The following is a 22185-nucleotide window of genomic DNA, read 5'->3' on the forward strand; positions in this document are numbered from 1 at the left end:
AAATATTTCCATTATTATTGTTACGTCACTACTATTAAAGTTACGTAATCCTAAATGGAATATTTGAACCAATGAAATGAAAAACTATTGCAGCCAATCACAAGGGAAAGATTTGAATCAATAAACAATTAGACAAGGAAAACCAATAAGACAACGACTTGATGGCCCAATAAAATAACGCAGTGAACGACCAATAAGAGTAACGTAAGACCGATCTGGACCAAATCACTACTAATATATATATATATATATATGGTCTACACCCCGAGTATACTTCAAAGGCATGCCGCTCGACATGTGATTGGTCTTAAATTTCATTGGTTTTCATGCCGGCTAAATTTCATTAGTTGTTGTTGTGATGAGTTTTATTCGTTGTCGCAAACCTAAATTTTTACCAGTTGTGATTGTGATGCGTGCTATTTGCCAAATTTTGATTTCATTTTAATGGTCAGTTTTCTGATATTCAAAGCTTTACTATTTTATGATATTTATGTGGTAAAATTAATTACAATTAATTATTTAATGAAATTCTGTAAAATGGTGAATCAACGTGATCTTTCTTACTAATAGCATCCATAACTTCTAAATTCTATTTATACTTTAATTTAAACTTATATTTAACTTCATAAAATTAAGAAACAACTTAATAGAAAGCAAACTTTTGAACAAGGTCTTTAAAATGCTCAATAGTATACACGCAGTAAATCAAGTCAGTTTAAATTAAAGTAAAGCGAATTTCTTAGATCTGATCAGCAGTTCTATGAACATAATTATACACAATCGTGAAACCCCAAGCAAATTTGTTAATAAACTTAAACTTTTAAATTGCTAGCCAGCTTTTAAATGTATAATTTAGCTACTACTAATATGCATATAAAAGATAAACAGTAAAGCTTAGAATAAAAAAGTGACCATTAAAAAGAAACCAAAATTTGACAAATAGAATACATGAAAATGACAACCATTAAAATTTAGACTCCCAACAGCGAGTAAAATTCATCTCAACAACAACTAATGAAATTTAGCCGCCGTGTGAACCAATAAAACTTAAAACTAATCAGAGTTCTACGCAAAAATTGCAACCAATCAAAGTGTGAAGCGGCATGTCTTTGATGTATACTCGGAATCTACCCTTTATCCTTAGACATAACAACTGTTGATAGTTTACAAAGCTTACTGTCCGCTATATCACGACAAGCACACGTATTACAAACAACGTGAGCTAGCCTAAAATTAAAACAACTACTGCTTTCCCAGGAAGTTATTCACAAGAAAGCTGTCGCAGATCTGGTGACAGTTCAGTCATATTTTCACAAAAACAGCATGAATCAGACAAACGTAAACTGAATTGAAGAGCAGCTAGTAACACTCGTGCCACAAAATTTAATTCGAACCTACTTTTTGGCCTATTTTACTTAAAATAAATGGACATTTTTTCACAACAAACCTATTTGTGAATGTGAAGTTATTGCTCCTTTCAGCTACTCTTCATAATTCCCCACTTTGGATAAGTGCATGCTAATTCTTGTCAAATTCCATGTGCACTTAACCAAGTTCTACTGGATATATGTATATGTGTGTGGGTGTGGGTGTCAGTATGTCTTTATTGTGAATCAGTAATATTTAAACATTAAAATCTTTAATTGATTACTTTATAAATAAAAATTCCAGTTCAAAATGAAAGTTCATTGCTATTGTTACTATCAAACTGTTTTCAGCCAATAAAAAATCATTATAACACCAAAATTAATCTCTGTCATATCTCCAAGCTGAAATTTTCAGCCAATTAATGTACGTTGATAATCGTGTATAAATTGAAAGCGAACCAGGATGAAAACCTAAGGGGCGATACGAAACAATACCATACTGCACATAAACATTGTTCACTTTACAAAATAATGGTCCACCAGAATCACCCTGAAAATAATGTATGTGATATTTCCTGCATGAAATATTATTTCAAACCGAAAGTAAATATAATTAAGCGTAGAGCTTCATTACTGATCATTAAATATTAACAATGAATAATGGCATCGTTAAAAATTAAATAATTTTAAAAATATATATTTATTTCTTAAATTCAAAATAATCCACAAAACATTACCCGATGTGCTCCTCCATCTTTTGAACCCGCAAGGAATATATACTTTCTGAAGTTTTCTGCAATTAATGTTTCATTGCTATAAAATATCATTGGAGTTGAAATCATAACCAGTACATGACATGCACCTCCACGTACTGTAAAATAAAATAAAATAACTATTTTGGATAATTTAATACGTAATTCAATACCATTAGTGTATCCCCAACCAGCAACCCAACATTTTTGACTTGGAATTTCATTACCATCTGGTAAGCATATAGGCTGAGTTCTGGTGGAGAATAAAATCGGAGACTGAAGTATTAGCAGTGCAATATCGTTCATACCGCTGTTTTTAAAGTTTTGATGTATAGCAATCGATTTTACACTATATATTTTATGAGTTCTTTCTGATAAAATAGCAATATTGTGCGCGCCAGCAATGACAGTAACGTTTGCAGGTTTAAGTTGCCTAAGTGTACTAAAATAAAAACTGATTATGTGAGTAAATCTTATCAAATAAATTTAAATAGTGGTAAATAAGTTACTTTAAAACAAATATTAATTTTTATGCATTTTGAATTAGTTACCTGTTTCGCATTCCTAAATTCATTTTAAAATTTTAATTTTAAAACCATATTTATAGTGGAAACAGCAAATGCTTCCACTCGATTAATTTAATTAGCTACATAATACCAAGAGAAAAAATTTGCATGCACAAAATTAGTTCACCTTTGATCTACCAAACAATGAGCAGCAGTCAACGCCAGGTTCGTGCTATTTCCAGGCTTAAGTTGTATGATTGTTCCTCCACATGCTGATATACCTGCTTCATACCCTAATAACACATAAAGCTGCCAAGGAAGAGAATGTGGGCGTACTTCCCATCCTCCAATAATGCGATTAAAATTATCATCACTTTCTCTAACTGGATATGCTGGCATTCCACATTTAATTTGAGTTGACGCCAACTATAAAAAACACAAGAAGAAAAAAATTGGTATTTAAAGAATTTTCAAAATCAAGCTTTATAAATTATTAACGTAAAACATATAAAATACCAAAAGAGCAACCAAATCAGCTTTTTTATATTTTTATATAAAATCTAAATTACAAATAAAATGAAAAAATCTGGTGCTTCAAATAGCTCACATTTCTACGTGTTTGTTAAATAAATCGGTAATTTTTGTATTATTTCATTAGATGTACAAAGTTGATAAGAATGTAATTTCAAAGTAAATTAAGTGTATTTTTTCTACCTCGAGTGCATTCATAAAATAAATTATAAAAGCGAAACGCATCATTTTCTATAAATGCCTGGATGAGAAAATTTATGCTTATATACGTCTCTTCTTATAAATACAATCAATAATGCTTTGAAATAGCTTTAACTAATAAGCAGGGCAATGTAATCAAAGCAGAGTAAAAAGCAGAAGAAAATAAAATATTTATCTTCATTTAATACTGAAATCAAATTCTTTATTTATTCTGTAAAAATTTAATTCAGCAAAATTTATCCATTGGATATTTAATTAATTAAACTTTTCCGTATTGTTTCAATAATAGTTTTTGATAATTTCTAATTTGACTACGCTTGTCATTATTCAAGCATTTCTTTACATATTTTATTTATTAACTAAATAAATTATAAATGTTAATTATAAATAAATATAAGTGAAAATAGAAAGCAAATTTTGGATAATAAATCAAATAAGAAGGATAAGATAATCGGCATAGCGTTTACAATTCAATGTTTTTGTTTTGAGAATTACTTTTTTCAATTTGTAAACATAATTTGAATAATTTAATCCATAGATGGTTTTCTGAAGTCTTCTGCACCATAGAGTGTTTACATATGGTTGTATGAACTGTCGCTTCAGGACTGCTCTTTTGAAACAATGAGAAGCATTATTTTAAAATTTATTTTAAAATTTATTTTTCCTGTATCAAACAAAAGTTATAATAATTGAAATTGAAATAAAGTCAGTTTCGACTTTTAGACTTCTATTATTTTCTGATTCGATGTATGTAATTTTTATCTGAAATTACTTCGTATTTTCAATATTTCTCTAACAGAGGTGTTAGGTGAATGCATTTCAAATACATTCGCGTGATAGAACATTTAAATATGATGAATATTCCATATTCACCATGAAATGCGGTTTTAGTTAAGTTCATTTTCTTCCATTACTAGGATTCCTAAAATGTATTAAGCAAATTTTGGTACATAACAATTTTTTTCATAATGGCATCTGTTGACTTATTTGATAGCAGAAATCTGACAAGCAGGAAATGGTTGTCTTATGCAGCTGACCAGCAATTTATACATCGGTACTAATTTTATAATTGTTCACTTGCAGCACATGTCGCATTGTTCCCGGTCATCATAATGGCAAGATGTTCTGTGTTATAATGATACAAAGCGTGATGTAGACAACTACACCGCCTAATACGGATAGAGGCAGGCGATAGAATCATTGATGACCTAATGTATTGTTCTTCAATATGCTGGATGTCGCCAGAGTGGCTGCAAATGTGATATGCACATCCAGGCCTCCTGAGTTGAGCACCAAAAGACCACATCGTAGACAGCTATTTTGCTTTTTGCATACAATAGAAATTTTGCAGCAAATGCAATAAATTGAAAAGTAGAAAATCCATGGAGAGGTTTGTCTCGGAATGTGAAAAAATTATTAGAAGCGCTTGGTGCTAACATCAACATCGCAGCACGGAAAAAGCAACCGTGAGCCTAATAGCGTTGCGCCTTCTGCAGTCAAACCAAGGAGAGAAATTTTAGACAGTGCTATGAATTATGCGAGACGCCGTGCTCTGCAGAGCACTTGCCCAACCTCTGTAATGACAGCTGTGATAAGCTCAGCACCTTTACATTTGAGTAACTTAAATTCAATAAACATGTTTTTACTAATAATTGTTATCATAATAAAATCTATCAATACTTAGAAGTACATTTTCAGTGTACTTAGTGGCATAATAACAAGTAAAACAGGTATTTAATGTTTGGGATCAAGAAGATTCTAAAAGTTCAAATATGTACGTAGTGTAAAAACACAATCTGAGAGTTAATGAGAAGTAAATTTCATTAAAAGTGCAGTAAATTTACATTTAAATTGTATTTTCAAAGTTGCTTCCATCATTGAAAACATTGAAAAACATTGAAAATTCTAATTTTTTGGTATTTAATGAAAAAACTTTTAACTGGAGTTTCATGAAAATTTTTGATAAATGCAATCAATTTTATTGAAATTCTTTTTAGTAGGTAAAATAAATTTTTAAACGTTTCATTGAATTTGAAATGTATTGATTATAAAAGTGAAAGCTTTTACTAGCATTAAAATATAAGCACGATAAAACGTAGTAAGATAAGTATTATGAATTGCAATATAATGAAGCAAGCGACTGTTGCATTAAATGTTAAAATTATCAGCTTCTCTGGTATCTGTTTGTCAGATTGATTGATTTTAAATAACCTTTTTTGTACAGGTTTTTATTTTTTTAATTTGGTGTCAATTATATTTACTAGTCTGGTAAAAGATTGGTTGCTAAATAACACAAAAATAAATCGAAGTAAAAAATCATAATATGCAGAAATAAAAATTATTTGAATGTTAATTAAACTCACGCAATTTCTGTCAGGTCACATATAGCTACCAATGGCATATGTGCAATGTTATCAAGCACTCTCCTAAGTGTACCGTGTATCTATACGACGGACTCTCCTGACCTATGTAAAAGCAACCCTGAATTTGAGGAAGTTGAGTATTGAGAAGTATTGAAAGTGTCGTGTGGCAGTTGTTAAATAGATTGCTGCAGAGTTTCGACAAAAGTTAGATTCATGTATTGGTATCTGAACTGCCCATTTGTATGCAGTGTTGCATACTTTCTGTTGACTTCACTCGTTAAATAAAATTCCGTATTCAGTGTTTTCTTTGCTAATTGTGCGATAAGCATTAGCTTGCTTGACGAAGATCTGCAGCGTTTTGTTTGAATCTCCCACTGCATCGTGTATTGATGGAAGACCTTAAAGATCACACTGTACAGTCAGCCCTCACCATTCGAGGCATGTGAGTTCCAGAGGAACCGCGAATACTGAATTTCCTCTAATACTTGCTGATTCTATTCATACGCAGTTGCCTGAAAGCTGTAAGGGATATCACAGACCATTACTAACTTGCAGGTCAAATATTTATTTCGTGTTTATTTTTTTATTTGTTTGATTGACTGTATAACAGTCGAAATTCTGACTGTTCGGCGCATTTTTTAAAAAACATTGTCACTATAGTATTTACTTCGTGCATTACGTTTGTACTCAATTTTTGCATTATTTTCGCTCTGTGTTGAACTGTGCTAGCATGAAAGCGGACATTCTGCACTTCCAGACATGTCTGGAGTTGTTGACTACTCTAGAATTGCAGGACAGTTGCTGCCGTAAACTAGCCTCCTTCCTGTTCACAGTGCTTCCTTTCCCTTCACCGTAATGCTTTTATTTTTTTTATCTTAGCATTAGTAGCGGTTATTTAGCCTCCCAATTTGGTTGAGTTGTTATCACTGCTGTTATGGTGTGAAACCTCATAAGCGGATCTGCAGATCCACAGCATAAATACATACTAGGGTTTAAAAATGGGATTTATCTTTTGATGGTTTTGAAATCCGCGAATGTTGAAGGCCAGCTGTATTAGAATGTCACCAGTAATGTTTCACTTAATAGCTTTTGGTAATTTTTAATTTGAAGAAGGTTTTTATCATTCAAACATGTCTTTGTATATATTATTTAATTAACTGAATAACTTATAAATGTTAATTGTAAATAAATATAAGTAATAAATGAAACGTGAATTTGAATAATAAATGAAATAAGAAGCAAAAGATAATAAAAATGCGTTTGCAATTCAATGTTTTTGCTTGAAAAATTTTTTTTCCAATTTGCAACCCAAATTTGAATAATTTAACCCCTTGATGTTTTTCAGAGTTTATGGACCCCGGCGTGTTACATGTAATTGTATCTCTCTTAACATCTGCTTGTATGGACTGTGGCTTTAGGAATGCTCTTTTGAAATAATGAGAAGCATTATTTTAAAAGCATTTGTAATTTCATTCAGTCATTACCAAAAGTTATAAAGAGTGAAACTGAAATATGCACATTTTGGGCTTTTAGACTCCAATGATTTTCTGATTTGATGTATGATAGTTTTATCTGGAATCAATCCCTATTTTATGTATTATTCTTATAAATTTGTCAAATGAGTAAATTATAAATACATTTAACTGTTGCACATTTAAAAAATGATGAATAATTTCTGTTTGACATAAAATCAATTTTCAGTTAGGTTTATCTCGTTACTGTTACATTCCTGAATTATATTAATGAATCCTTCCACATAACTATATTTGTCTAATATCATCTGTTGATGTATTTGATATCAAAAATTTGTAAACTTACGTGTAAAAATATGTATAAATTTTATGTGTAAAAGTAACTTATGTTATGCGTAAAAATTTGTGAATTTGTAAAAATTAGTTGTCATATGCAGCTAGGATAAGAAATAGTTGTCCTATGCAGCTGACCTGCAATTTGCACTTCTATATTGCTCATCTACAACACTATTTTAATGTTGTGACGCTGGAACGTCATATTCCTGATCATGAGAGATATTCGTCGCAAACAACCATGAACAAGAGCTAATATGAAAGTAACTGTGGTAACGCGTATGGTTTCTCCTTAGAGCGCAAAAGCTCACAATATAATGACGGATAATTTCTTCAGGAATGTGGGTCTGGTGGAGAAACTTATGGCACCAAATGTATCTATTGTTCGCACATCGCAAGAAACAACAAATGCAACATCCCACAAAAAAATGGCCGTCATAATCGAAAGTCAGCCTGGGTGATCTCATTTCAGATTTGACTGACAACTGATACTATTAAGTCACGTACAAAAAAATCGATGCGTCCTATTATTATCCACCATGCACCACAGCAGAAAGGTCTCTCTGGAAGAGGCAACAAACTCAGCACGAAGTCTGGTATAGACAAATTGGACCGGCCGTGCTCCTACAAGCGGTAGAATCATCGATGGCCCGTGGCATTACCAGTTTTCAATATGCTCGATGTTGTAGGAGTGGCTGCGGATATAATATGGACATCCAATCATTCTGAGTGGAACGCCAAAAGGTAACATCGTAAAATTCTATTATTATTATCGTAGATCGTATTATAATCGTAGAATTATTAAAGAGGTTTCTGTTGGAATACGGTAGATATTTTACAGAATATGCTCTGGACTGAAGAGCGGAATATATACACTTTGAAGTTTGTACAAGTATATGAAAAAAAAGTCATTACAGTAGCTTGAGATTAACATCGACCGTTCATCATGAAAAACGATGAAAATTCAAACAGTGTTGCACCTTCTGCAGTGAAGTCGAAGAAAGAAAAGTTAAAAAAATGCTGAAAATTATGCAAGGCGCCATGTTGCACAGAGCACATCCACAAAATCTGCCCCAACTGCCATCGCAGGCCAAGCATCTCCAAAGACCCCAAAAGTCCAAATATGTACATAATTCACAAAGACCATCTAAGGGCTAAAATGAACGACCTACTACTTTCTTTCAACTTAATCAGAGAAAATTGAACAAATTTTTATTACTTTTTTAATTTAAATTTTCAAGTGATGTCGAATTATGAAAGGTCAAGTTTTTTGAATAACATAACATTTTTATGCAAAGAACCTGATCAATCATTTTAAGTTTAAAAAACAAACACTCCAGAGAATATTTCGTTTTAAACCTAAATTTAAAACAATTTTCTCAACTACATAATAATAACATAATTTTTAAATTTAAAAATTGAAAAAATATATTTCTTCATAGTCAAAATTCATTCATCTGTTCTTCGGGTTCATCGTCATCATCTTCCATTTCGCCAACATTTTCTCTTTCGCCATAATAATTTTGAGGGCGTGAAAATACCTCATCGTGAACTAATCGCCACAAATTGGGTGATGGACTACAACAACCATACAATAATCAAAGTGAATATTATTAATAAATTTATCCAATTCAAAAGTTATTTTAATTTCATTAATTATTGTTTTCTCTTTTCTTAATTTTATTTCAACAATATCTAAACAATTTGCACTAAATCACTATGACATCATAGCATCATCATCGATCCTCTTTCTTCGTTTCAATAGACAAAATTGATTCAATTGTAAAATTTGAAAAAAAAATCAAGTCATTTTTCATACTAAATAGTTATAAGATATTATCTGTTGGTAAAAAGGCAGGCAAGCTAAAGTGGGAAAACTATCTTTGACAACAACAACAACATCAAAGAATAGGAAAACTTACGGTCTTGGCTTGTAATTGGCGATATGTTTCGGTATCCAAACCTTACATTTTGACAAAGCTATAGCGGAATTGTCTGTAAGCTAAATTATGTTTATATATTAATAATAATGACAACATTTCTCGCAATGCAAATTATAAACAACAATGAATACATTTTCCAAACGTCGAGTAGTTTCTGTAAATTTCCTTCCCGAAAGTGTCGACGCATCTTTTGGCGACATATGAAATAGATAAGAATACCAACTGATATTATCCAAACGAATTCTTTTATTCTACAAAAACGGAGTTTAATAATAATAATAATAACAGTAATTAATAAATACCATTCCAGCATCTGCAGTAACTGATCTGACGTCATTCTTTGTCTTCAAAATGTAAACATGCTATAAACAATTTTTGAACAAAATGTTTTCCGATATTTATTAATTTCAATAAATAAATTAATAATAATAATATGGCACAATTTAATCTCTCTCACCTGATCGCTTGTCAAACAACATATCATTCCGAAATGAGAGTCCAAGCTTTGCTCATTGGAAGAAATAAATACCGCTTCAACTACCGGCATAGTGTTCTGATATTCCGCATGCAAAAGTGGATTCAAATTGTGCAATCTGAACACGCAGACTAAAATAAAAATAAAATATGCATATTTCGAAAGTAAACAAATAAATATATAGAAACTTTTATCATCAGTAAATGCAGCGATAGCTCCGTTGATTGGATTTTGACAAACTGCAGTTACAGAAACATTTATCGACCACAGACAATTGTACTGAGTCAAAGACCAAGCGCAAATTTTCGTAAATGTAGTGACCATCACAACATCGGAAGTAGATTCCAAACTGAAAAAAATATCCCTAAAATAAAACAACAACAACAATGACAAAACAGAAAAAAAGCAGTGGAAAACAAGAACAAAAAAATGCATACCGAATCCAATCGGAATTCGAAGAAACGTCTATAGATTTGACCAGTGTCAATGATTGAAATTCCCAAAGCGTTAAAGTGCCTCGAAATCCAACTGCCATAATCGAGTGTGCTTCGCTGCATGTGAAACAATTAGCCGATAATTTTCTGTAACTGACTGTCGTGCCCAAGCACCAGGAACCCACAACGTTGTCAAACACCCAAATGCAAACACCGCGCCCACGAACAAGACAACCAACAGCGAGCTGCTTACATGTTGAACAACAGTCAGAATATAGCTTGTAAGTCATAAATTTCAATTTATCCACAAAGAAGCCGCTCAAACATTCTGAAGTAGTAGTTAAGCAAAATCTAAAAATTGAACAAAATTAAAATCCACTTTTGCATTTTCAAAGAAAGATTCATTTAATAAAAAAAAACACTTATTGCAAACTGACATTATAAAAGTTCCACCACAATTTGCAATATACATTTTTTCTAAAACTATTATTAATAAAAATTAATTATATTAAAAGTAACAATACTCGTTAGTTTCCGAAGAATATTTGAAGAATTTCATCTTTGTACGAGGATTTGAATCTGTGTTCAAACAGCACTGAGCAGTGACCAACCAATCATCCATAATAGCAAAAGATGCAATATCAATAAATGGAATCCTACAATTCGTTCTTTCTGCCATCACATATCTTTCTTTCAAGTATTTATGCAATTGATCATCCTCAAAGAAAAAAATGCATATTACAATAGTAATAATGGAAAAACATCTCATGAATTCAAAAAAATTAAATTTACGATTGATAATTCCTCGGCAGTATTTTTATTTTGTTGTTCTTGTTCAGGTACCACTTCGGCTTGAATCACGTCCAGCTGAAATTGAATAAAGCATAAATATATTTCATTAATATAAACAATACAAACAGAATTATGCAAGTTTACATTCATAACGTTCTTGTTCATCACGGGACAGTAAAATTGCAGTTCGCCTATACGACCGTTTGTGATAACAGTGTGCGGAGAAATTCCAGAAAGAAAATTGAACGTGCTATATAACAAGCCAGCCGGATACGGACTCTCACCAACATCTCCGCTAGCTATAGATTCAAAATAATTTCTTCGAATAAAGTACTGAAATCGGAATCCTTTAGTCATATCCGGGGTGATCATCTGCACTGCTAAAACAATCAAATAACAAAATAAAAAAACAATAAATAAAAATATTTTTAAAAATTCAAAAAAAAACCATTACAATTATCATCCAAACAAACTGCGTACATCTCCGAATTTGGCGATATAGTTATCCATTTAACTGCGCCGTGCAATCTTGCACAAAAGCTTTTTCCGTTTCTTCCATTCAAATCCCTCAAGTCCCATTTTACCAAAACCTGCTCTTGACCACCGGATAGCAGTGAATTGTCTAAACAATTAAAACAGTTCCAGAACTGTTATCATCTCACATTCAAATCTGTTCAAATCGTTTCATTCATTCATTCATTAAGAACAACATGTTTTCAACAGATATGTTAAAATTCATCCATTAACAAAGTTTTAAATAACAATATGATAAAAATAATTTAAAATCAATTATAACAATAAATACCTCTAATGACCAAGTGACTGATCACGTAAGGATGCCAATGGCATGTTGTACAGCTTAGCTGATGCTGAAAAATTCGGTACCTGAAAAATTGCACAAATTAATATTAAAAAATATTTCAAACTATAATAACTTACCAAACAGAAATTTCTCCATTTGAACTTCCAGTAGCTAAAATTGGTTCTGTTGGATGACCAGTAATTAAAACTGCCGAATGTTTGTGATAAATGGGTCTACTAAACACTTATATGCAAATGTAATATTCATTTTTCAAAACATCGCAATAACAATAATTACACTTACCGTTGTTTACCTTTCAAATCAATAACTCCAAAAGTATCTTTGAGAATAAATGCAAAGCATTTGTTCTAAAATCAAAAAATAAATCAACAGTTCAAATGAAGAATGTAAAAACTCAAGATTTTTACATTGTTAGCGAAACAAAATGATTGAAGAGAAGATGAAAAGTTGTTAAAAACTTCTGTCGTTGAAAACTGGCCATCTTGATGAAAAGTTACCAGACTGAACATAGCATTTTCTTAAAAAAACATTTCACAACCGTCACAACTGTCTTATTTAATCATGCTGAATTTCAATGCTTACTAGCTACACTTGGTTTAAAAATTACATAAGCCGATGTTAAGGTCGAATCTATGAAATGCATTTGTATTACTTCATCTTGGAATTTCCACCGCTAAACAAATAAACAAATAAAATCAAGCAAAACATCAAACAAACTCATAAAACCAACTGTTAATATAACGGCATCCTTCCAATTCCATCGATTGACAAAACCATCCACTGTCGTAGTAAATACCTAAAGTTACTTTTCTATAACAGAAAATACTTCAATTCCGCTGAAATAACCTCAAATTCTTTATTCAAATTATCTGAAACTGTAATAAAAGAAACTTCTGCATCGTGCATCAGTTTTTTCAACTCTACTCCCGTTTCTGTACTGTGCAGTTGTACCACTGAACCACAAGCAAATAATAAAATTCTAAAATCATTTAAACAATCATTTACGTAAGATAAATACTACTTCCAATAAATTATATTGTACTTGGCACCCTCTGCAAACACAGAAGGAAATTTGGTGATAGACTCGCCACCAATGCGCGCAAATTCAAATTCTGCTTCAAAGTTCATTTCTAAAAAACAAAAATCATAAAATAAAAACAATAATTTTTTTACAAACGAACCAATCTTTTAAAAGTTCTCATATTTGTAATAAAAACAGTGCCATTCTATTACCATTAATGGAACTCTTCTACAGCAGTTCTATCAGTATTTCAATAAAATATGGTAAAAAAATATAGTTGCAAATATAATCAAAATAGATAACCGATGCCTTAAGAAAAATATTATCAATCAAAATTAAGTAACAAATAACAAAATTAGAGTGTAAAATTAATCAATCTGAAATAAAAAAGACTTAGTATAATTCATAGATCAGATAAAGAAATCATCTTGATATTTTACTGCCAAAAGCACACTTATGCCCAAATCTCACTCTACAGTTTCCTTTACAAAAAAATATAAATGCAAGTTCATATTTAAAGGTTATATTCATAATGGTTACTTAAGTGTTGGGTCATATTTATCATAAAATCACTTTAAAATATCTGTTTTCTGGCTACAATGCGTAAACTGTAAGGACTCAACAATGAAAAGTAATTGCAAACGCTTTACAGTATGATATAAATGAAATTCAAGACTTCAATGGTAGAAATTTGAAAACGTTCGCCCAGTTATCCTCTGATGTTACTGGAGATTATAATGCAAACCATATTATTATTTATGAATAATTACAACAAATTATAAATGTAACTTCCGGAAATTTTAAATTTTTCTGATAGCAAAATGCAACCGCAATGATCTTTAATGTTTAACGTCTAAAATGGCGTATCTTCAATGTTAGCTAAGTTAATTATTCAAATGAAACCTGAGAAAAATGGCGTTTTGTATATTATATTAATGTAAATATCACCTCTGAAAGAGAAATTCTGAAAAGACATTTTTGTTCCCATACTCATTGCAATGTTCTGAATTTTGCACAGAAGTAAAGGTTTATGTGATTACTTATGTGAGAAGGCATCAATCAGAAAATTTATTTTTGGATAGCACAGAATCTGCTGATTTATCGTACTTAAATACTTTATTCAGCAGTACAAACTATAACATAGTATAATACAAAAAAATATAACATAATACAATGCAATACAAAACAATACAATACAATACAATACGAACCAGCAATATAATGCAACGCCTACGCTTATTATCAACAAGTCAGTCTTTTTATTTAACAGAGCAACGTTTTATTTAGTTAGGAATAATTATACAAAATGAAAACACACACTCGAAGAAGATACACAAACGGCAATACTAAATTCGCTAACACGTCAACGCCAACGCACCTTTATGCAAAAATATATCTCTACTGTAGATTATTGATGTTGAGGTTGTCGAGATCAGTAATACTATTACACCGCCGTGTTCTCTGGCAGTCGCGCCTCGTGATCTCAATAAAAGACGTAATCGTTGCATCTCACGGGTGGGTTTCGATTCCGCTGCGGCCTCTGAGCTACCATTGCTCGTGTTGACGTGCCGTCATGTCCATGGTCTTCTTCAGCCCACACCAGTCGTGGGCGATATATTCTGGGCTTGGTCTTCGATTGATTATCACGTCGAACTTGTTTCTTATCTTCGTTGTCGTTTTGTCGTAGGCTGCACAGCTGTGCAGATGCCAATTTACATGGCTTTAAGCGATTTACATGCACTAGCAAGGTTCGTCTTGGGTTGCTGATACTCCGGATGCGATAATTTAACCCGGAGACTGGTTTGACAATCTCGAACGGCCCTGTCCACCGTGTCGTGAATTTCTTGTTTAGTTTGTACAAAACCTGTTTGTCCTGCACAAAACAACATCATGCAGTACAAAACCAATAAAAAACTGTACAAGAGTGAATAAAAATAAATAATGCAGAAAAAGCAGGAACGGAATAATTCTCCTCCTCAGATACTAGTTACGCCACAGCTCTTAAGAACTGCTCCATTGTACGCGTACCGCCGTCATATTCCGCAGTCAACGCTGTCATGCGTAGTTGCAGTTCTCCATATTTTTTATTCTTTATATGTAAATCATTGGCGGAGACGCATCCTGATGTTACCTGCTGATTCAACGTTTCCATTAAACCTTGCTGATCGATCAACAGCTCGAACAGTTCATAAAAGCTCAGGTGTCGCATCGCCGCAAGTCAGTTCATTCTGAAGTGCCAGCCATCCAAATCAATGTTTGTGCGAATATCTACATTATGTACATTCCACAATGGCAGTCTGTTGGGGGTCATCCATTCTTCTTCAAAATAATTAAACAAGGCTGCTACTGAACCCACCGCGTCTCTGCCAAGCAGTTTCACGGCAGCAGGAACATCATGAAGCGGCAAAGAAACCGTTGCCAGTAACATTTTGACTTTTTTCTTGGTTTCTGCTTCACGGATGTAACTGGTACGCATCCCAAGATCCGTCACCTTCCGCAGAACTAATTGGCAGAAACGGAAGTAACAATCTTGTATGCGGACCCCTGGAAATGCCCCTACAGTGCAGGGATCAGGGCGGTCTCAGAATCGCAAATAACTGTCTGCGGCTGACGGACAACCCCTAACGCTGCCGCTTTTAAAATTAAATAATAAAAAATTTCGCGATACGTGGTAAGATCTTTTCAGACAGTCAAACAATAAACAAGTGGCTATAAAAACATGGATGGTGATCAACTGCTGGTACCATTCAGGAACTATTTTGAAAGTTCCATCCATGGATCAGACAGAATGTTCAGATAAAATGGATAGATTTTCTTCTGTAGAAAATATTAAAATAGAATTATACACATTATTATACAATAAACAGCGGCGATCAGACTTCGTCATTCGCCATTGGGGTGGAATCTCCAGCTGCTGGCGAGTTGGCGGAAGTCTCGGAAATTTTTGCGCACGTTTCCTGTACATCGCCGTTTTAACACATTTATACGTTGGAAACTGACCAGCAGTTTCCAAATCAGCAGATGCACTGCTCGCTTCTTCGTGGGAAATTTGCGGAACAGTCTTCAATTCCTCCGCTGCCCGTCGCTTCAGAGAATTTTTCTTCTCCATTTTATATAGGATGTCCCTGTCAGGAGTGCAGTCATCAGCATGAGGATCAGAAGACAAGACTGCATCCACATCCAAGTTCGTGTGGATAGAACCCCGGCATCCTTTTTCTATCTACATGAGAAATTTGAATTGAAATAACAGAAATGAGATATTTAATAAAATATTATTTACCTGTCGAAAAACCCACTGTTTATCTTCAATGTTTGTGTGTTTGACTTGGTAAACTTTGCCTTGATAGAATAAATTATAACTTCTTCCTTCATTTAAAACCAAATAAATGTAAATCGTCAGCCATGAAACACAGCTGAAGAATCAAAGCAAAGTCAAGTACAGAGAACAGAAAAGTGGTATAATAGTGAAAACGGGGGTCGCTTCTGATTATATATATATATATATATATATATATATATATAAACCTGTGTAACGTACTTTCCGTCACAGCAGGCGGGTCAGCCACGCCTTGTTGCTCTTGGCCGGGTCATCACCGTCCGAGTGGACCTTATGGCATTCTTGAGGAAGACATATGGTGTAAATAATTTATAAAACGAACACCAAACAATCGTTTCAAATGTTTATTACATCGTGCTACTAACAACCACCACAAAAAACAAGACACGACCGATCGCTCACCAAGACCGCACTCCATCACTAATTGCCACGTGTTTTCACACTACCGTACTCTAGCGCCGATCCTCAGGTCCAAATGTGCCTACTACGGTAGGAAAGTGAATAATCTGTCTGATAAATCTGGAATGTGGCGCCAGAGTTTTAATTTATCCATAAATGGCGCCAATGCTCACGTTAAAGACTGCGATATCGAATGCCCATTTAAATAAAAAAATTTAATCGCCTTTCAGCTTACCGCACTTATAAGAGAAGATGAAGAAGACAGATTGCAGAGAGTCATATTACATTAAACACATACAAAAATTAATCAATATTCTTAACACAACTACTGAACAAATATCAGTATGAACACAGAACATAAAACGTATTGTATTCAAGCGCCCCCCTCCGATGTGCTCTATCATTTTTCAGCGCCCTCCCCCCCCCCACCCCAGTGCCCCTTTACTTCCCACCAAAAGTGCATCCAAAATTGCTGGGATCATCAAATAGTTTTTATGGAATTTTATCAAAAGCGTTCATCTATTTCTATTTGTAACGATTGAAGAAAATTGTTTAAAGATATGTCAACTAGCACTTGTTTCATTTGTCAGATAAAGTTACGTGTTAGCTCACAATTTCATTGAATTCTATGCACGTTTTCATGCATCCACTTTTGTCAAAAATTATCCGCGTTTCTCGTCACATCACATATGTTGGTAAAGGGGATTTTAATAGAAAAGGAAAATGCACAGTTGACAAACTGTCCACAGTTGCAGCTTTCCAGCTAAACCAATTGAATTGTTGGCATCTGATTAATTTTCTGATTTTACTGGGAGTGTTCTGTTTAAATCTCTAGAAAGTTTCTTTCTTTTTGAATCATCCATCTATGCTTTTTTATACATGCCGATGAAGTTTGTAGTTTGTATGAAAAATTTTGTTTGACGTCCAGTTGTTATACATAGTAATTTTAAAATGCAACAACAACAACAGTAAATTTATAAGCGCTGCTTTTGATCCTGAATGTTCAACATTTCGCTATTATTGAATTACAAGTTGAAACGTTACAAATGCAAATGAAACGTGATGGCAACTTAAGTGCTCACTATCGCACTAGTCGGTTTAGTTCAGATGTTCAAAAACAAAGTTTACAATTACACCAAATATATAAATAAATTTTTTTATTTGTAAATAAAGTTCCAGCTTTTATTTTTTATTTAAAAAAACATAAGAATGAAAATAATAACACTGACGAAAGAGGTAAAAACTTTCTGAAATTAAAATTCTTTGGTTGCTATCAGGAAAGATTTTCAGAGAACAGTCAGCCTGACATTAGAAAAGTATTTAATGCTAACAAATTAGCAGTAGCCATGCCTAGTTTTAGCTGACAACTGAAGCTGTGAACAATTTGTCACTTGTTGATTTTCCCATTCCACTAAAATCTCCTTTAGCTACTCATTAGAACAATTTATGACAAACGGAAAAGCATCTTGTGCATAAATCTCATTTAATGGCTAGTTAAAACGTGATTTATCTGACAATCAAAGAAAGTGTTGATTGACATTTTTTGAACAGTATTTATGCACCGGCATGATGAAAGTAAAGCACTTTGATGATGCCAACAGAATGAAAGCGGTATGCCACCGAGCAGAATAGCTGTTTTTTTCAAAAGTTTGCTTTTTATCAACTTATTTGTTTCGCACCATTTAATGTTGTGCTGCATCTATATGAACAGCATCTCCCTTTTTTATATCAATCAAAAAATTCAGTTTTTTTAATAAAAATTAAATATGCAAAATCATAAAGTTAAGAAAAATTATCAACCATGTTGCCAAAAATAAATAAATTAAAAACTGTGAAACCTTGAATTAGAAAACTTATCATTGATAGAAAGCGAATATTTAACAAATGGAACTTCTTAGAGTGACAACCATTCATTTAAATGTGAAAAAGCAGGCGAAGTTCCCTTTGGGAAATCAGTTCTACTCATTAAAAATTAGAAAAAAACCTTGAATTTATGCTTTGAACATTGTTTACTTAGTTTCTTCACAGTTTCTGCTACTTCATGTAATTACAATATAAACGTAAGGCATAAAATTTCGATAACATAAAGGTTAATGCGACCATTCAAGAGGTGGGTTGTATTATATTTGTCCTGCATTGCATTGTATCTGTATCTGTATTGTATTGTATTGCATTGTTTTTTCTTATTTTTTCATCGTAATTTCATTCTCTTACTTTCCTCAATTTGAGAACAACAGAATTATAATAAAACAGTCAAAAGATTAGAAATAAAATTTGACAAATAGAATGAAATAATATTTGACAAATAAAATGCAGAGGAGTGACAACAAATGAAATTTAAAGGCGCGCGTTAGAGCAGCAACCAATGAAATTTTACTGCGAAATTTTACGGAGGCGGAGTCAGCGGGGAAATCGCTACTAGACCAGTAAAAAAAGGAGAAGCGACGCCTTTAAGCGAGTACAAAATGAACCGAAAATTAACTCAAAAAACTTAACCTAAAGGTTAATTATACTAAAGATATTCAACTCTCCAGCAATCGCTTTAATAAAAGTTTTAAAATTATCTTCCATTTCATAATGTCATACTGTATTACTGACATTCAATTATTTATTTCTAGTTATTTATTGTATTGCATTAAGAAATATTTTCATAATCAGAGTGATTTATTTCACTTTTAACTAGGCAATGATGACATAAAGCAACAGTTGCAGCTTGTAAATATTTACAATAAGGAAATGAAGGTATAAATTACTGTATCTTAAATTAGCATTAAATTAATCGTTTTCTAGAAGAAGATGGGTACGTTATTAAAGAATTCTAGTAACTATGAAAATGATACTTTCGTAATATTTTCGGAAAGTGCTTTTATGAAGGAAGTTGTCTTCTGTCTTTGCGGTTTTGCGAACAGACTAAATGATTTTGATATTTCTGTCATTAGTAATTGGCATTCAAATGAAGGCACTTTAAATGTTCAATATTTGAAAAGTTACATTAATTCTGTTGTTGATGTTTATAATGAAATGAAAAGCGTGCGAACTTTCTGCGATCAAAAGCATCATTCTCTGGTTCGAAATAGCGTTGCTTTGACTTTGCAGCATACCGTTGAAAATTGGATCAAATTTTGCATTTCCTTACCATTATTATCTGTGGTCAGTTTTGTTGTGAATACATTTCCAAAAATTGCGGTATTTTTAGACACGTTGAAAAGTGTTCACATGTTTACACACTGTCAAAATTTGAGCAAAGAGGAGATTTTTTCTTCGCTGCATAATTTGCTGGAATGTTTGTCGGTTTGTTCGGAAAGAAGTTTTCAGACAAATTTTTTTGAAAATATCTACTCTAATCTCTTACAGCAGAGCTATGATGAAATTGATTTGTTTCTTCGTGATGTTGATAGTGGAAAATATTCCACCATAATCGATCATGGCAGTCTTCCAGAAAATGTGTGCGATGCATTCTCCTTGCCAACGTTGAAACATTTAAAAGCTCAATTTATAATAGCGGCTGAATCGCGAATAATTCTGAAACGCATATTTGGTACTTCATATATGCATTTTATAAGTTCAAACGACCACTTCACGGCCATACCTTTGTTTGCTCCTGGTCTACTGATGGATAATGTTGGATTAGTGAACTTCATCTCAACTGATAAGAACGAAGATTTGAGTTTTGATGAAGCAAAATGCTGCACGGATGAAAAATTGTGTTTGAAGAAGCGTTGCGTCGGTTATGTTGACATCATTGAAAAGCGTTGTCACCTTAGTGGCTCATTGTTGATGAATGTTCTGAAAGAGAATTTTCATCTAGCCGAACTTCTTCATTTGTTCAAAGATATTATAACTTTGAATGTTTTATCAAATTTCATGGAAGAAGCTTTTCATATAATTCGAAAACAAGTCGACTGGTGGCAAGAAGAATTTTACTTAGACGTAGTGTTAAAAGAAAGTGTCCAGTTGAAATATCCGACACTTTTTTCAAAGCTTAGCCTTTTGATTGACGTCGACGCGTTGGATGATGTCGACCCAATTGGAGCTATGAAAGTTTCTATCGATATTGACTGGCCATTGCAAAATATTATCAACGTAGAACATTTGAATTGCATCAGTGATTGTTTCATTTGTTTCTTGCGATTTGCCAAAGCTGTAGAAGATTTGTCTTATTTAGGTTTTCGGCCGTCTGATGTTGCGAATCCATTAGTCAAAAATCGACTGATGATAACAAGATTCAAAAGCAAAATGTTGATAATGGCATTTTGGTCTCTCATGTTGTATAAATTCAACAGCATATACAGTGTTGACAGTATTGTGAAGCAAGGGGATATTTTTCTGGCGAAGGAGAATTTCGAAAAGTTCATACAACAGTTGCGTGTTTTTAGCATGAAAAATAATGCCGGAACGAACATTTTGTCCAAAATTACATTGAAAATGACTCACGTTGTGAATTTGATTGCAAGCAGTTGGACTAAGCAGACTGTGAGTTTAACTGATGTGGAAAGTTTGAATGAAAGTTACAATTTTTGTCGTTCATTTACCATCACTGTCATACGTTACGTGCCGTTTCTAACCGACAGTGAAAAAAATTCTTTCATACACTTTGTCTAAATATTGTCTTTGTGAAATTATTCTCTTCTTTTCGTCTTTATTCTTGTTACCAAGTTTATTCTCCTATTATTATTATTATTATCATTATTATCGTATTTCCTTCGTCTGCAACTGAATGCTACATTGATATTAAATTTACCCACTGAATTGTTGTATTCCTCGCTAATTATACATATATATTCAGACTAATTCTTCTTCAAAAATATCGATTAAAATAATTTAATCCTCTTCTGGAAGCAAAAAATATAAAATCACTTTACTACCATTGATGTAATATGTTGTAACACTTTGGACAAGAAACCATGCTATCACACCGTAGAGTAAACATGGAATACCAAGATTTAATATTTTCAAAATGGTGAAGAATTTATCAGTCAAGTAGTTATCAATTGGTGCTTCTCGATTGCAATAATATTTTACAAAAGGAAAACAACCTGTACGCATTATACGATAATTTATTTTATCCACTTCAAAGTTGAAACAACTCTGACCAAAGTGTTCATCTTGGATGTATCGGTAGGGGATGAAAAATGACGTCACTGCAGGATGTTGTCTCGTTATTAAATGTACTCGCAGCACGTCCGATGCTAACGGTCTTTTTTGATAACCTGGCCAAACTGCTCTGATCGACAGCCAAACTTTTCGCATTGAATTCACTTTTTGAAACAGCACAAAATATTCGCCTTCTAATAGTACTATTCTTACTATATATATATATAATTAAAGTGCTCAAAAAATTTAATAAAAAAGTAAATTTAAGCAGCAAGAATAAAACAAAATTGTGTAAACTGATGAATGAAATACAGTATGAAATCAAGTATTAACTTTCAGTTT

At 32.7% G+C, this 22185-nt stretch overlaps 8 protein-coding genes across 8 annotated transcripts; 3 read left to right on the top strand and 5 right to left on the bottom strand.

Annotated features, from left to right (window-relative positions):
- Positions 1-126: 126 nt before the first annotated feature.
- Tsp_04876 (hypothetical protein) lies at positions 127-297 on the bottom strand (the record flags this gene model as incomplete). The annotated part of the gene is made up of 2 exons (XM_003369413.1): positions 264-297; positions 127-215 (listed from the first exon to the last, which is right to left on the bottom strand). Coding segments are annotated over exons 1-2 (123 nt in total), but the record flags the coding sequence as incomplete, so codon positions are not given.
- A 214-nt stretch (positions 298-511) lies between these two features.
- Tsp_04877 (peptidase, S1A subfamily) lies at positions 512-3354 on the bottom strand. Its single transcript, XM_003369414.1, has 7 exons — positions 3340-3354; positions 2813-3051; positions 2281-2561; positions 2105-2238; positions 1796-1917; positions 1178-1227; positions 512-582 (listed from the first exon to the last, which is right to left on the bottom strand). Exons 1-7 carry the CDS (start codon positions 3352-3354, stop codon positions 512-514), a joined length of 912 nt encoding a protein of 303 aa, XP_003369462.1.
- A 971-nt stretch (positions 3355-4325) lies between these two features.
- On the top strand, positions 4326-5557 carry Tsp_04878 (hypothetical protein). Its single transcript, XM_003369415.1, has 5 exons — positions 4326-4411; positions 4441-4486; positions 4778-4995; positions 5056-5087; positions 5526-5557. Exons 1-5 carry the CDS (start codon positions 4326-4328, stop codon positions 5555-5557), a joined length of 414 nt encoding a protein of 137 aa, XP_003369463.1.
- A 2285-nt stretch (positions 5558-7842) lies between these two features.
- Positions 7843-8683, top strand: Tsp_04879 (hypothetical protein). Its single transcript, XM_003369416.1, has 5 exons — positions 7843-7972; positions 8025-8189; positions 8215-8269; positions 8333-8417; positions 8498-8683. Exons 1-5 carry the CDS (start codon positions 7843-7845, stop codon positions 8681-8683), a joined length of 621 nt encoding a protein of 206 aa, XP_003369464.1.
- Positions 8684-8967: 284 nt separating this feature from the next.
- Positions 8968-13569, bottom strand: Tsp_04880 (conserved hypothetical protein). The gene is made up of 20 exons (XM_003369417.1): positions 13554-13569; positions 13035-13122; positions 12839-12971; positions 12723-12788; positions 12600-12665; positions 12275-12339; positions 12109-12207; positions 11975-12054; positions 11618-11791; positions 11323-11549; positions 11170-11244; positions 10945-11095; positions 10815-10854; positions 10381-10728; positions 10132-10292; positions 9926-10074; positions 9771-9830; positions 9600-9719; positions 9448-9527; positions 8968-9103 (listed from the first exon to the last, which is right to left on the bottom strand). Exons 1-20 carry the CDS (start codon positions 13567-13569, stop codon positions 8968-8970), a joined length of 2334 nt encoding a protein of 777 aa, XP_003369465.1.
- Positions 13570-14496: 927 nt separating this feature from the next.
- Tsp_04881 (conserved hypothetical protein) lies at positions 14497-14905 on the bottom strand. Its single transcript, XM_003369418.1, has 2 exons — positions 14730-14905; positions 14497-14701 (listed from the first exon to the last, which is right to left on the bottom strand). Exons 1-2 carry the CDS (start codon positions 14903-14905, stop codon positions 14497-14499), a joined length of 381 nt encoding a protein of 126 aa, XP_003369466.1.
- Positions 14906-15569: 664 nt separating this feature from the next.
- On the bottom strand, positions 15570-16768 carry Tsp_04882 (hypothetical protein). The gene is given in 5 exon segments (XM_003369419.1): positions 15570-15646; positions 15879-16233; positions 16294-16379; positions 16393-16496; positions 16680-16768. The coding sequence occupies 5 exon segments, from the start codon at positions 16766-16768 to the stop codon at positions 15570-15572; spliced, it is 711 nt and encodes a 236-aa protein (XP_003369467.1).
- Positions 16769-19545: 2777 nt separating this feature from the next.
- On the top strand, positions 19546-21830 carry Tsp_04883 (putative gamma-tubulin complex component 5). Its single transcript, XM_003369420.1, has 3 exons — positions 19546-19815; positions 20104-21222; positions 21726-21830. The coding sequence occupies exons 1-3, from the start codon at positions 19546-19548 to the stop codon at positions 21828-21830; spliced, it is 1494 nt and encodes a 497-aa protein (XP_003369468.1).
- Positions 21831-22185: the final 355 nt, after the last annotated feature.

The sequence above is a fragment of the Trichinella spiralis genome, assembly GCF_000181795.1.
Source record: "Trichinella spiralis strain ISS 195 chromosome Unknown Scfld1557, whole genome shotgun sequence".
Taxonomy (NCBI): domain Eukaryota; kingdom Metazoa; phylum Nematoda; class Enoplea; order Trichinellida; family Trichinellidae; genus Trichinella; species Trichinella spiralis.